The sequence below is a fragment of the Meleagris gallopavo genome, chromosome 2 (assembly GCF_905368555.1).
Source record: "Meleagris gallopavo chromosome 2, MGAL_WU_HG_1.1, whole genome shotgun sequence".
NCBI classification, from domain to species: Eukaryota; Metazoa; Chordata; class Aves; order Galliformes; family Phasianidae; genus Meleagris; species Meleagris gallopavo.
Window position 1 is genome coordinate 22,169,459 of NC_139405.1, and position 16,270 is coordinate 22,185,728.

At 33.8% G+C, this 16,270-nt stretch overlaps 1 protein-coding gene across 4 annotated transcripts in view; it reads right to left on the reverse strand.

Moving 5' to 3' along the window:
• The window catches only part of SYT14 (synaptotagmin 14), an 83,392-nt gene that overhangs the window by 57,786 nt on the left and 9,336 nt on the right, over positions 1-16,270 (reverse strand). For 3 of the 4 annotated variants that reach the window (XM_031552369.2, XM_031552368.2, XM_019612698.3), the window contains exons 1-2: positions 3,308-3,437; positions 1,065-2,344 (exon numbers count right to left, since the gene is read on the reverse strand). In XM_031552369.2, the coding sequence (XP_031408229.2) occupies positions 1,065-1,995 (931 nt within the window). In that variant the 5' untranslated portion in view covers positions 1,996-2,344; positions 3,308-3,437. Of the gene's footprint in view, positions 1-1,064; positions 2,345-3,307; positions 3,473-13,438; positions 13,487-16,270 lie in introns of those variants that run through there. The other variant, XM_085219313.1, reaches the window with a different exon arrangement.

Consider the following 16,270-nt stretch of genomic DNA (forward strand, 5'->3'; position numbering starts at 1 on the left):
CATGCCTAAATAGACTGCATATTCTTATTAAAGACTTTCATTCATTTGGCTAACAGTACATATACCATTATTAAACTATTGACACCTATTTATTTACAGCAAAAGCAACTTTCAATAGAGAACATGCTACCTCACAAACATTGTTTCATGAGATATCAACAGATAACATCACAGTTTATCATACAAATACACTAATCACCTACTAAATCAAGCAAACAAAAAATTAATTGCTGAAGTTTTCAGACAAAGAAACAAACATACACTGGAAAAAAAAAAAAACTTTCTTGATCAGATTATTCATTTCTTCACTAAAACAACATCTCCAGACATTTTACATTCCATTCTAAAATTTCATTGCACAGCCTGTAAGAGTTTTGTAAAAACGTAAGATTTCACTTCTTGCTCATGAGCTTTCATCACAACCCTTTCATCATATTGTTTAAAATTAGATGTTGAAGACAGCACACATGGCATCCATATCAACAATATATAGGTTTTCTCTGTAAGACTATAACTTTCTTTAAGACAAGCCTTGCTGAGATCCTTCTACACTTAAAATCACTTAATTACCACTTGTCATTCATTCTGTCTCAAAATTATGTTACATTTGCTGGAAATACATTCTGAAGATCCAGTATAATGCCAACGTAACAGAAGTTCAATTTTTCCCCTCTGTCATCTTTTCACATTTCATGCAATGTTTTTAAAATATGCAAAACAAATTGTGCAACAGAACAGGTCTTAATTTCCAGTATTAATTAATCCCTAGTTTTCACCAGAACTCGCACAAGAAAACAGAAAAGGCAAGACAAACTGTATATAGAAAAAGTTAGAATATAGGAAAGACATTTCTTAATCAGTTCCTTTGACTAATACTTGAAGAGTAATTAACTTCCAAGAGATATCAATATAATTAGAGAATAAAGCCTTGACAAAACCGACCTACTTTCATCCATGAGAAATATCATTATTAAAGTGAAGTGTGTAAGTTAGGTGAAAAAAGAAGGAAGTACCATAAGTTTCAGGAAAGGCTGAAGAATGCAGTTTTCTGACAGACTTCTCACCTTTTCCTGCTGTCTTCTTATTACACAGCCCTCTTGATTTCTTTTCTGATTTCTTTGAGTAATTCTTGTTACCTACTTTTGCAACAGTAGGTGATGCATCACCTTCAGATTTTTCTTTTCTGTCAAAAAAGGCTTCAGACTTCTCTTTGATTTCATTAATGCAACTGGGGTGATTATTGTGTATCTTCAAACTGGAGTCTGATAATTTTTGCTTCTGTACTTCAACAAATTTTGTTTCTAAATTTCGAGGAACATTCATACCATGCACTTCTTCAGAGTCATTACAATCAATTCCATGAGAACACGGCTTGATTTTGTTATGCCAGTGATTCTTAGAATTATCAGGTATTGTATGTAGGCAACTATCTTGATTCTCAATAGACTCCTGCATTGTAAATTTATTACTTTTCAGGCTACTATCCTTCAGTAACTTATCATTTTCAAAATAGTCATTTCCTCCTACTACTTCATTTTTAAGAGGTCTTCCTACATTCTTAAAATTCCAAGGTACTTCTGTATCTTCTAAGCAATCATTAGTATCTTTGCCTTTTAATTGGTACTGGTTTTCACCCACAGCATGGTTGAATACTCCATCTTGATTTCTGTCTTCTAAGGAATTGGAATACTGAATCTCCTTCTGTTCTGCAATATCCCTCTTGGCTTTAACATTAATTTCCTTAGGCTCAGTTAACCATGGTGCATTTTCTTCTCTATCTTGTGCTGGTTTATCATTCTGCATTTTGGAGCTCTCATCTTCTGCACGAAGGCCATTTATCATGTTTGTTACCTGTTCTGTTACTGAATCAGCTACACTATAGCCAACTTCTCCAACAACACTGGTGAGATCATCTACAGCACTGCTAAGAGTGTCCACCAGAGAAGACACAGAAGGAAGGCTCAGATTTTGGTGGAAGTTTCTGAAAAATGCCATTTTTTCCAATCTACTCAGCAGAAAAAAAAGAAAAAAAATTGTACAGAAAGATCTTCTGTTTCATAAACAGATCAACTCCATTTCTTCAAGTTCTATTTCATAGCTATTTGCTTTTGCTACCTCAAACTTACTATGTTTACCAGGGGAGGCTGCTGCTTTGTGTTTTCCATTCAATATGCATTGAAAATAATAAGAAAGCATCATAAATAAATATCTTGAAATTAATCCATAATCAACCAGCAAAATGACAGTCTTTCATCATCTGCAGCATCAACTAGCCATAATAAAATCCATTATTCTCAAAAGTAAGACAACTGTGTGAGGAAGGAACATGTATTTTTATTCTAACCTGCAAAGAAGAAGTTGTGAGACATTTAAATGATGCCCTTTCAAGAACAATACACTTTTCACAGTACAATAACCCTTTAACACACTATTTGCATAAAAGCTCACATCACGGAGACTTTCTGACCCCAAAAATTGTTGCTGTGTTTTACATAACATATACCAAATCATGAAGACTTGTTCAGCAGCAAAAAGAAATTTAAGAAGGAATATTTGACTTTCAGGGGCAATAACTACTTCTGTCTAAAAAAAACAAAAGAAACAAACAAACAAAAAAAACCCAAATCTTGAAAATTCAGCTGTGCCTTTCAAAAAGGCAGAAGACAAAAAAGCCTCAAATTTCCCATTCTCTTCTCTAGTGCCTGTATCTTCCACTCAAGACAGCTAACAATGCCAATTCAATATCTGCAGCCCAAAAGTACAGATGGGGCTATTTTACTAACCCCCAATATATTTTAGGAGGTCTGTTCTTCTCTCATTTATCAATACTATTTTCAAGAACAATATTTTAAAAGTATAGAAAAAACTCATTAGCTTGATTGATTTATTTTCTGATGTTTTACATCTTTAAAATTATTTTCCAGATGAGTAAACACCTTACCCAAAAAGTCAGTGAAGGATTTAAAAAAGCTTAGTGGAAAAAAAAAAAAGTTCCAGTCACAAATTTACTTCAGATTTAATTGTATACAATTACAGGATGAAAAATGCATTCAAGAGTACTCACACAGCACAAAAGAAATATCTTCCCATAAGTAAATGTAAACTCTCTAGTTATAAAGCTGTTGATTTTCTGCAGTTTGTAAATACAAAGGTTTCCTCCCTTCTACGTAGTGCAAAATCACAGGGAAAAGTCAACACCACATTATTTCATCACTTCAATCAAGTGATTACTTGTGTATTTCCACAAAAATTTTCTCAGGCTCTTATAATAACTTTATGCCCAATACATTCTATTTCAGATACTTACAAATCTTATCTTGTGAATTCTTTCTGGTAGGGTATCCTGAATCAAGATCAGGGAAACCACCAACATTTTCAAAACACATCTTCTTATTAATATATAGGAAAAGTAGCAACATGAGGATAATGAATACCCCAACAGCAGACAGGAATCCAATTGCTTCAGGAGATACTAAAAGAAACAGAGAAGGACACATTAAAAAACAAACAAACAAACAAACAAAAAAACAGCCTATTATAAGTGTAATTTGCAAAACTTTTTATATTCCACAGAATTGGTCATTAATAAATACTACTAACATTCAAAATGTATATGACATAACTGAAATAAAGGGCAAAGACTGTTCTCTTTAATTAGATTAACTGTTACCTTATGAGAAAAGTAGCTTTAAAACACAATGCTTTTTAATTTTTCTTGAGTACTTCCTAGATACAAATTAGTTAGAAGACAGTCTGTACACAAACTGTTTAGCTCTCTATGGAAACACAATATCTGATGACATCTTTCTGGAGTGAAACAAAACAGTGGCTGATACTTTGTAAAAGGGAAAGGATGTAACTTTAGCTGCAGCCTCACTAACAGTGTATGTAAATCAGCGTGAATACAAGACTTAAAAATTATGTTGCAAATTCAATTTGATTCCACTTAAAGAATCTTTAAAATGCTTGTTCACAGATTAAATATATCATCAAGTTTACTATAACCTATAAAATTACCATTATATTGCCAGAAAAAAAAAAAAAAATTGTACTTCAATTTTCCACATATAAATGCATACAGATTCCTATCTGTGAACAAATGTTTTATATATATATCACTCTAACCCTTCAATTAATTTCTCACAGTTGATGTTACATTTCAACCAGTTACACTATGTAAATAGAAGAAAAAAAAAGTATGCTTCCATGCAAAATCCATCCATGCCACACACATCACAGCAATTACTCTAATTCAAAACAAGTTGTGATCAATTCAAAATTGGTTTGGGCAATGATTGTACATTGAAAAGCATTTTTAAAATTCTCTGAGATTCCCCGCAGTTTCTGTAGAACCACAAAGCAGCAGAAGGGCAATTCTTCAGTAGTCATCTTTCACATTCAAATTTCAAAAACATCCTATTTTTTGGACTTCATAAATATCCTCAACTCTTAAGGAAAAACAGCAACGAATGTTTAAATTTCTAACAACATAATAGAGCTTTACAAATGTGAAAGGAACAAATGCCATACTGCAAAGCTATTAGGATTAATTGAATTGCTGCCTATGGAAATGACATAAGTTATACTCATTACAGAAGTATTAAATTAACTTTAATTTACTTTTGTTATTATCACTAGAATGAAAATTATTAGAAAACGGAAACTTACCATCTCTTCATCCTAATTATTGAATTACTATCTCTTCCTCAAATAAAAAAATATAACCTCTCTGCTACTTAACGATTTTTCTTAAAAAAAAAAAAAAAGTTTCAGACTCTTCAGAAAACATTAACATCTTCAAATAAATATCACAGAACATCAATAACAACCCTCAGATGTATTAAAAAGGATGCAGTGTTATTAATACGTATCTACGTGCACTAACTTATGTTATATTTAATATCTGTATTGTCCAGTCAGTTATTTTTGGACCTCTCACTCCACATCATGCTGCTCACCTAGCTACTGCAGTACAAAGCCAGACATGTTTTAATTATTCATTTACAAACGCAATACTATCCTTCATGTGCACAAATTAAAATAACTAGGGGAACATGCAAAGAAATACAACTGCCTTTGAGATAGTAGCACAAAAGCATTTGAAATGAAAAAAAGTATGCTCATTTTTTATTTAGAAAGGCAGCAACCAACTAGAATTTAGCTAACCTAGGCTAAACACAATCAAAAAGAAATACTTTACACAGTGTTGTGTTAGAAGACCTGGAATTCTTAACTACACGTACTGTGTTACAAACAGGCCAAACTCCATGTGGCAGCTGATGTTATTAAAATACTTCCCCATATTAAAAGAAGAAACAAAAAAAAAAAAAAAAGAAAGAAAAAAGAAAAAAGAAAAAAAAAAAAAAACATCCAGAAGCAACTTTACCACAAAAACTGAGTAGTTGATGCTTCTGTTAAACTCCTTAAAAGACTCAGAGATCTCAGAAAACATTTTACTAAACTTGCCAGAAGTCAGAACACACCTCCTATGTCTTTTGTGTCAAGTCATATTAACCTTTCTTCTCTCATCAGAAACACTACAACTGTATTAACTCCTTTCTAAGGGTTACTGATTCCTTCCATGTTTCACCAAAACAAGCATCAGGAAAAGTACTTGAGCACACCTCAACACAAAACAAGCAATTAAATCCCAAATCCCATCTATCAAAGTGTTTGTTGTGGTTTGTTCTTGATGTTGTTCATTTCTTTAAAAAAAAAAAAACCAAGATTTTGCTAACATTAAAATTAAACTTCTATATAAAGATTGTGCCTGCTCCCTCTAATTCAAACTTGAATTTGCCTTCCTTCTGGAGTACAGACTTCCTAATTTAGGCATTTACTAATGGCTGTCAGCTGATTATGATAATGCATATGTTATAATGCCAGTCTTAGGCCATACTTTCCTGTGCATTTCTTTCTCCTCCATCTCATTATACAGCAAGTTAACACACTCTGGCACAAATTATAACACACACACAACACAAGATACCTGTATTTTAACACTTCAAATTCCTATGCCGAGCATGTTACTCAGTATTATGCAGCTCCAAGTGAGGATAAACATGAAACAACTGAATTTCAATGCAGTACTGGAAAGAATACTTCCTAAATAAGAAAATTATTAACATTTTTTGGTAACATTAACCTTTAAGAAGTTTGAAAGACAGAATGAAATCAGGATGAGAATGCTTATTTAATTCCCTATTTGGAATAGCAATATCCTTTAAGCATTCTACTTATATACTTCACAAAGTAATTCTGTGTAAAACAGAGAACTGACATTATTTGAAGTGATATAAGATGCAATTTAAAGGGTAATTTATAAAGAAAAAGAAGTCAAACACAGAAATTAAGTAAAAACTAAACGTGCTTGCTTACATGAAAAGCATTACTAGGATTACAGTATCAAACAGCTACCCTGCCATAATACAAGTGTCATCTTTATTCTAGTGGAAAGCCATCTGGAATAACAGCAGCTTTATCACCATTTGGCTTATGTCACTTCATACTGTCTGCACTGATACAGAGATAATGTCTGACTTTTTCCCCCTCTTCTTCTTAGCATCTAATTACAAGCACCACTGTAAAAACAGTAGTTTTATTCTCTACATCCCAGGATTTCCTTTATATGGGAAGAAATTCAGAATATATTTTTTTTTGAAAAATAAAAATAATTCAGGTAATTTTCATTACATCACTCGACTAAACATCTACTTCAAATATTGTTCAACATACTTTGCAAGTTAACGTTAGGAAGGTTTTGGTTCAAAGTTAACTGCTCACACATCCACACAAAATACTTGTAGCAACTTTCATGTTGCCTTTGCAAATTGTCATTTACAGGATTTTTTTTCCTGATTCTTCTAAATAAATCACTGTATGGGGCTGCTGAATCACGGCCTGAGCCTCTGATTAACTACCTGAGGTGAGCAGTGAGTCAGCCACGGGAGCACAGGTGAAGGCAATTCACCTGTGCTGCAGGAAGGGGTGGAGCCTGGCTGCACCTCTCCTAGACCCATTTAAGAGCTGACTGCTGGGGGAAGGATCTCTTCTGGAGATCTACTCCACTGGAGTCTACCATGTGTGTCCAGGATAAGGTGAGTGTCCTTCTTTCCTACTATAGTATAATAATTATATCAGCTAAATTCTTGGATATACTATATCATCTGTATATTCATTGATTGTATAATCACCAAGCTAAAACTGTCTTTTAAAGATAAATTTCACCGTATGAAAAGGAGAACCTTGGGCTCCAAAATACCACTGAACTTAGAAAAAAGTTAGAAATAGCAGAAGCCACAATCCAAAGGACAGATTTAAGCTTTTGACAGAAATTTTGTCATTCCTAAATCCTGACTAGTACTCAGCCTGCCATCCCTGCTGATTTACCAGTTCCTCAGTGTCTTTTCTCTCTAATACAGAATCCATTGCCTTGTAAGTAGTACCTCAACAGAAATCTCTGAAAAGAAACATTGCTCCTAGAAAAAAAATATAGTGAATAATCTTGATTACCTTCAAATCCCATTGATCTGTTGCAATCACACAGCAGGTTAGATGCCTGTATTCTCCACATGGTGAATGAGAGAACAGCAGTGCCTACAGATATTTAATGGAGCTCTCAAATAATCTAGTGCAAAAGCCAAAAGAGCTGCATAGGTCTACAGACTTGTGGTGTACTCCCTCAAAGTTACCAGAAAGGAACCCACCAATACTGGCAAAAAAAAAAAAAAAAAAAATTACATCATAAAAGTCTTTAAAAAACAAAAACTTCCAAAATTTCTCTACGATGAAGTGTGAGACAGTCCAGAATCACCAAACAGCACAGCAATTAAATAGAACATATAGCAAAGTAATAACATGTTCACACTGTAGCTTTTACTGCTATCTAGAAAAAAAATGCTGGGAACTTAGAATTTGGATATAGCAAAGTTCTTAGCAGGTTTTGTGTTTTAAGGAAGAAAAGAAGCTGAGATAGTTGAATTACAAGAACCCAGTAGACGCTGGTTTACGGAAGACTACAAAGATGGGAGAAGAAACAGAAATATACTCTGCTTCCTGTGTGGCCATCAGTCGCCTCCTGGATAAAATAGTTTTTGCATATTACACTTTCACTAGTCCAAAATGTAGAAATCCAGGTTAGCCTTCCACAGAGAATAAGGTTTAGTATTTACTCTAGTGTACACTACCATTACTTTCATCTTTTGAATATGCAGCTACTCTTGTATCACTTAAGTGTATTAAGTTTAGGACTCCTGGAACAAAATAGATATTTTTTTCAGGCTAGAAACACATGAAATTTGATATGTTTCTCAACACAATAACAAGTAGGTTAATTACTATTTTCTGAGTATGTTACAGAAGTAGCCTCTGTTGTGTAGACTTTTAATACAAGGATATCAATTTGAAAAAATAAAAATAAAATAGTCAACTTCGTGTTTTCCATTTGGAACTTTTGTCGTTGTATGTTTCTAGTTACAAAGGGAATCTCATTAATAAATGCTATTTTTACCACTTCAGTGAAATGCAATTGGCAACTTAACATTCAGATACATGTGAACAGATGAGGATAGTTGACCAGAAAGTTAGAGTGCATTGTTCTACTTAGAATATTTTTCTGGCAAAACAAAAATTCATACCTTCTTATCTTTTCAAAATTATTATTAAAAGTGACATCTTACATTGTCAGCCAAAGACAGAGTCTCCTTGTAACTTCTTTCTTTTGCATATTAAAGAGCACTTCTGTTCCATTATTAGTCACAAAGACAGTTTGCTGAATAATTTCCTTTGTTTGTAAGACTGCTACAACAATAGAAAGAACATCTTGCAAAAGTAAAAAGGTCTTACTAAAATAATTATAAAAAAATCTGTGCAACTCAGACCTTAGATACTCAATCTACGTTTCTATCAATTAAACAAAATACATTACTGAGTTAGAAGTATCACTTTATATTTCTTCAAAACTACATAAATGAACAGTGAAAGATGAAAGAGATCTAAAAATACTGTGGTCGTTAATTTTTTGCTTTAATGTCACTTCTACATCATATAGTGAACTTTATACATATTAGAATACATTGAAGAGCCCTTCAGTTACAGGTCAATATTGTAAGAACTCATCACCAGTCCCTCATCTGGACAAACAGAAATTGAAAAACAGCCTCAATTAAGACATTAGTACATCTAACGACAGCCAATTCCAAGCTAAACTAGCAGCCTAGCTACAGAGCACTGCACAGGCAAAAAAAAAAATATATATATTTTTCTGGGCTGTTTTCAAGTTCCCCAGGTTCTTTCATGCCCATGGTAAATAACCAAAGGAACAGCTTACACAATTCTTGTGACTCTCTTAAAAATATTTGGGTGTTACCAGCCAGAAAAAAAAGCAAACCTTTCACCATATTAGAATAAACAGCAAACATATATTTCAGAAAACCTTGTTCCTCTCTTCTGCAAGTCAGAAATTAAGAGGGCGAATGAAGCAAATTAGTCCACTGCTAAGATAAGAAGGGCTCCTCTTTCCTTAGACACACCATGAATTCACACTGTCAAACAGGTAAGAATTTGAAAGTAAGTATATGTACAAACTGGCATTAAACGAAAAACAGAAGTAAACAAGACATTAATCTATAATACAGAAAAATATGTTTTCCCATTTCTCAGCTTCCAGAATTCAACAGTGTGTCCATATGAAGACACACAAACACTGCAACCACTAAGCAACGTTATACACAGAAGTCACAAATTTCAGTGATGTAATGCCAGATTTCTGAATAACTCATTATACTTCCTTTAGCTGGGAAGTATCTGGTTCTATATTCTGCAGCTACTGGATGTTACATAATTGCTTCCAAATACGCACATTTTCAAGACACGTGTAGTATGGTTACATACTTAAAAGAAGCATTTATTTTAAAATACATGCAAATTAGTTTTTGAGGTTTTCCAGAAAAGTCTTCCTACCGCCATCAATATTTTAGACATGCTTCTCAAATATGTATGAATCTGCAAAAGGAAACCATACAAGCAAGACACTGCAAAAGTACTGCAAGCCTTCTTGTGAGACTAGAAACAGACCTGCCACACAGTCCATCTTGTTTATCTATGAAACCATGACAACGTTATGTGAAGTGGGAGCAAGTCCTAAAGAAGACAATTACAACACCTTTGGTTAGCAAATCTGAGTTGTGTACTGGCACCATACTGATATCTTATTCACACAAGAATTCAGATAATTGCAGATATTCAGTAAGCATTACAATCAATACTGGCAAATTTTCAAGTCTTAAAAGCTAAAAATAAATCTACAACCGAAATAAGTTTTATTTATTTCAGTGGAAGAATTGTTAACTTCAAAGGAGCTTTAATGATGTTTTGAAATGAGAAGTCAATGCATTGTTTCCAGTCTCAGTACTGCAGCGTGGAGTATCTAAGAAAATGAAAGCAATGAAGGCAAGCTCTTAAAAAATAAAAAGTGAAAATTCATATAATTTTAATTTTAACAACTGAATATACTCAAAGGCAGCAGTTTCTTTTTGGGTCTTTATTTTTACAGTTATGTCTTCACATACATGTAAAGAAGTTTTAACCGAATAATATGAGCTAAAGAGCGAGGCTACACATATCCTTGGTAACGTTTATGGTCCCTTTCCCCATTTAAGCATCAGTCACCCCAAGGTTCCTTCTTCCCTAGCAAAAATCAGTTGGCAAAAAAGACAATTCAGGAACAGGCTAGTTTCTTAACCAGAATGAAAAATGAATCACCACTAACAGCTATATTTCAAGTTTTATAATCCTTGTATAAATTCTAATTACACTACATCACCTGAAAATGATTTTCCTTTGCATTATTCATTGAAGACAGGTTTGCTTGCTTTTCCCTTTTCAGTACAGGACAAATAAGATTGAATATCCTGCTTACCAAATCAGTCACTTCTTGATAAAATATTTGGAAGGACTATGAGAAACAGGGCAAATGAAGCACAAGTTACTGGGTATCTTGAGCTCTGGTTACTCACACTGGTTATTATTTACCACAAATCTTTCCTTCAGGGGTTCTACTTGGGTACTGTAACTATAGTCACCGGGTAGCTGTAGTCAGGTAGTACCACCTGGCAGAAAGCACTAGAGGATTTGAGCAAATTCCAAATGCAGAATATTTTTGTCAAATGTATTGAGGAAAATGAATAAATAAATGCTAACAGTGCTCGAGAGTACACGCCTGGTACCACAGTCACATGGGCACCAGTGAAAAGGGAGTGGAGACATGACTTTGTACAAACAAGTCAAGACTGCAGGGATTTTTCCCATGTCTGAATACTTAGCTGTCCATCAAACTTTAACAGTGAGCTCATGAACCAAAGAAGCCTTGGCTTTCACAGCATGGTCAAGATATTGCAAAGTGGAAGACTTCTATGCCACAAAATATGTACTTTTCAGCTCTTTCCTATATAAGCTTGAAATGAGTATCCTAGGCATTAGGGACAGAGCTAGAAGGTCCCAACATGACCTGCTCCAGATTCCAACAAGTCCTCAGTTTGGAAAGGCCTTCATTTTCTGAGTAGTTAGTATGAATCTGGAGCATGCACTCAGATCCTGACAATCTGATCCAGATACTGGACGCCTGGCACACAAATTCATCCTTAGGCCAGGCCATTTGTCAGACAAAACAAAGCAAAACATCTTGAATGCATACCAGATGATGTGAAGTCTTAGATAAAGTAATCAATATAGTAAAAGCAAGGAATCTAAACACTACACAACTGAAAAGCATGCAGCGTGATGGCAAGTGCATTATGCTTTATATGCTACTTGTTAAGCAGAGAGAGGACAGATTAAAAAATGCACCTGTTCCCATCTTACAAGAAGTTTGTCAGTGAGGTAGCTGTGCATATGGGCACAGAAGGCTACAAGAATACACATGGAAACTGGTCTAAAGAAAAAAGGAACCCAACATAACACAAGTATAAATGGTACTAAAGGGACGCTTCTCTTTAAATCACACTTATCCTTAGGTAAACCTATAACCACCAATGCTAAAATACATTTCAGGGAACTATTATTAAAAGTTTATAATATCTAAAGCCTTAAAAAGATGCCATCCCCTCAACTGAGCTTCCCAGCAATTGCAATAAAAACAAGCAACTGCTGTCTCCAAGTACACAGAAAACATTTTTCTTAACTCAGTACAATACCCTGAAACAAATAGCGATGAGCAAGATTAATGGACTTTGCAACTCCATCAGCAGGCTTTCTAAACTTTCTAGTTCAATGAGTTTCATTATTCAGAAAGAAAAACAGAGCCTATTATAGAAGGAATAAAGAGCACCATGGGCACTGACTTATCCATCAATAGAAAGACAGAGATGGCAATAAAGGCGCTGATGTTTTGTTGTTTTTAATTTTTTTTTTTTAATGGAATAACTTAGAGCTTAAAAGAGAAGAAAAGCATTTTTAATTGCAATATCATCAAATGGCATACAACTCTATATCACTTCTTCAATAAATTATTTGGAAAGACAAGTTGTGGCCATAAAGCTGTTTTTTACTTTAACTGGTAGACTTAACTTTGAGGGTAGAAAATAGTATGTACATGAGTTTGGTTTTTTTTTTTTTTTTTTATATTTTTATTAAAACCTTTAAGTAATTACAATGGGAACACTCTTCTGACCTAATGGTGAGTCAATTCAATGAACTAATCCTTGAAGAAACTCTTTTTTTTTTTTTTTAAATAAGATAAGATTTCAGATCAGAACACAAAGATTCAACAGCAACACCACTGCAAAGGAAGCAGAAACAAGCGTTGGGCTGGCAAAGGGTGGGACAGAATATAGAACTGTATCTAGTCATTCTCTGAACTGAACTGTACCACAAACTGCAACTTCAGTCATTTTAGCTCAGCTTTAAACCTATAAAAGCCTTCTCTTGAGCACAGTTCTATTTCATACTCTATCAATTACAGGTTTTATAACTGATAAAGCTGTTTTCATAGAATGAGTCATTATGATCTCAAGAAAATACAGGCAGAAACAGGCAGCCCACTACATGGCTTATTTAAAATATCCTCACAACATTCAACCATTACTTGAAATCAAACCAATCTACAAAAATCTGACAGTAAAAGGCAGAGATTAAAGTTTATGTATTCTGTGGTTTCCTACCACTGCTGAACAAAGTTGACAACTTCCATGAAACTCAGTGAATATTGGAAATACTTTCCTTTTTGTGACAATGCACGTTCTATTTTGCAATTTCAAAATTTTAGTTTATTCCGTGGTTGTTTTGTTTTTTTTTTTTAAATTTACATTGTCAGCATCAAAAGATTTTGCAATGCAAATACACAACACTAAAATAAAAAAAATTAAGGCATTAACATTAAGGAGCTGATAACTCACCGATATTATTCACAAGCTAAGAAGGTATTTTACAAAATGTTGCTTACCTTTTCTAATGCAGATTAGCTCATGTACACCACAAGTTCGTTCTCCACCTTTTTGAAAATAAAACATTAGAAAATGTTAATGAAATAAAAGTAATTGGCTTCTTAGTAAAACTTGTAAGCAGTGAAAAGGAAAAAGCAGCAAAATCTATCGTTTAAGAAAATGCAAATGATTGTTTTATTCAAAGGATATTCTATATAAATTGAGGACTTGCTAAATAAGTGAATGTATCTTTGGCTTAGCGTTGTGAATGATAATCCAGTTGTAAGAGTTTTACAGAAAATTAACACTGAGAAAACTAAAAACGCAAGCAGAAACACTTCTAAAATTATTTATGAAGTATAAGGCATAATTTCCCATTTCAAAGGAACCATCATCTACACAAGAATTCTCAAAACATCAGAAATATTTCTAACACAAAGAAATGCCAAAACTTCAGCAGTATTTTGAAGAATAAAAATTAAAAAAAAGAGAGAGAGAGAGAAAGCCTGTAACTAAAGGTAGGAGGGGCAGGGCTAACTTGGAATTTCTCTTCAAGAAGTTTGTTGTTGCTGTTTTGTTTTTAATGAACTTCAACAGCAGCAACAAAACATTAGCTATAAATAATTTGAGATATGTATAAGGAAATAGCAAAGCTGTTGCTAGAAATATTAAACTTTAGCTTAAAGCATTTTAATGTTGGAACTACTACAGAGGAAAACAACACATAATATACCTAGTAAGGACACTAAAGGAACAATATTGGGAGAATACATTTCAATCATGTTGAAAGAGCAATACTTTTCATGTCACCCATGACACATGTGGGACAGAACCCAAGATGACCTACTCCTAAATCCTCCTAAAGGAGGAACTGGCAAAACTGTTGAAGAGATTCTTTTAATGATATTGAGAAACTACTGAAAAAATTATTTTTATTATGGTTCCTTTATATTGAATACATTTACATTATTCATGGTCTTATTCTCTTTTAAATTGACACATTTTGGAATGATATTCCTGAAAGTCAAACCTTAACCACACCCTAATGCCTTCTAACCCTGTTTTCACTGACTACAAAATAATAATTCTTTACAGGAATACCACAGAATCATAGAATCACAAGGTTGGAAATGACTTGCGAGATCATCTAGTCCAACCATCCCACTGCTACCACAAGCACTAAAGCATATCTTGTAGCTCCTCATCCAGACACCTCTTGAACATGCCAGGGACTGTGACTCCACCACCTCCCCCGGCAGGCCATTCCAGTGCCTGACCACTCTCTGAGAGAAAAAGTTCTTCCTTATGTCTAACCTAAATCTCCTCTGGTACAACTTTTGGTCATTTCCTTGGGTCCTGCAAGAAGAGGCCAAACTCCTCCTCATCACAATCTCTCTTCAGGAAATTGTAGAGTGCAATAAGGTCTCCTTTGAGCCTCCTCTTCTCCAGACTGAACAATCCCAGCTCCGTCAGCCATTCCCCAATAAGATTTGCACTCCAGGCACCCCACCAGTTTCATTGCCTTTCTCTAGACACATCCCAGGACACGTGGAATACAGAACTGAAGAGTTCTGTTCACGTATGTAATTAGGCATGGTGCTCTGAAACTTTACAAAAACACAGAACTGTTCTGAAAATCCACAAACAACCTATTTCATATATACTAATCACTACAGGGCTCCAAAAGCTTCCAGACACTCTAAAACAAGCTGTAGGTAACAAAATACTTTCCACCTAACGAAAACATGGAAAAAGGATCTTAGGATACAATATCAGCTAGTTTGTATTTTTGTTTTTACATACTGTAGGTAACAAAATTGTTTCCATCTCATAAAAATGTGTGTTATACAGCACTTCCTTCATTCCATAAAGAAATGATGCCATATAATAAAGGATTTTATAATATCAATTGATATATAAATCTCATAACTGAAAAGTGCCAACTGCTTATAACAATAAGAGTTTTGAGAGTACACATATCTTGTAGTGAAATTTACATTCTAAACAAATAACTGTAAGAAATCTGTCTATTAGAGGAAGAAGGATAAAAGGGATCAAATAAGTGGATTAAAACATAACTCTTCTATAACAGAATGCCTATGAAGTATGAAGTTAGAAAGCATCCTCATTTTATTTGAGCTTTTTTTATTTTTTTAATTTTTTTTATACTCAGCAATCTAAAACATAAGCCTTGAAGATACTTCTAAAAGGGAAACCAAATACCAGTGAGCCAGCCTGATGTTTTGTACTGTCACCATGATTACAAATTAAAGCAAGTCAGAAGATGCTGAAAAGAGAGTATTACTAAGTACTGACCAGTACCATTCTTATGTTTTACTTTCAAAAACCTTTTCGGAATAAGAAAAAATAGGCTTAAAGGAATCTTGGCTTATGCCATTAAAGAAATCAAATTTGGGAAGATTAGAATCTTCTTTGAAATCATTGCAACCATCTTCAGGCTATGAAAGAGACTTAAAGAGTGATCAAAACACTTCTCCCCAGATTTTCTTTTCCCAGTAGATTTAAATTCAGAAGTGAACAAAAAAAACTAATGAAAAAAATATTTTTTTCATAAAATGTTCACCTAGAAATGTTTGTGAGAAGACCAGTGAGCAGCATTAGACTTTCACTGTATGTTACAATCACTAAATTCCACAAGCACAAAATCCCATCATAAAATACTAATGTTAGTTATGGATTTTGCATTGGTACCTTCTGTTTTATAAAGAAAGGTATCTTTTTCAATCGCTTACATACTAAGACATGATGAGGTTTCACTAAATAAAGCCGTTTTATTAAGCCTTTTTAATCAACTATGATATTATGTAGAAGATTTACACAATTTAATTCAT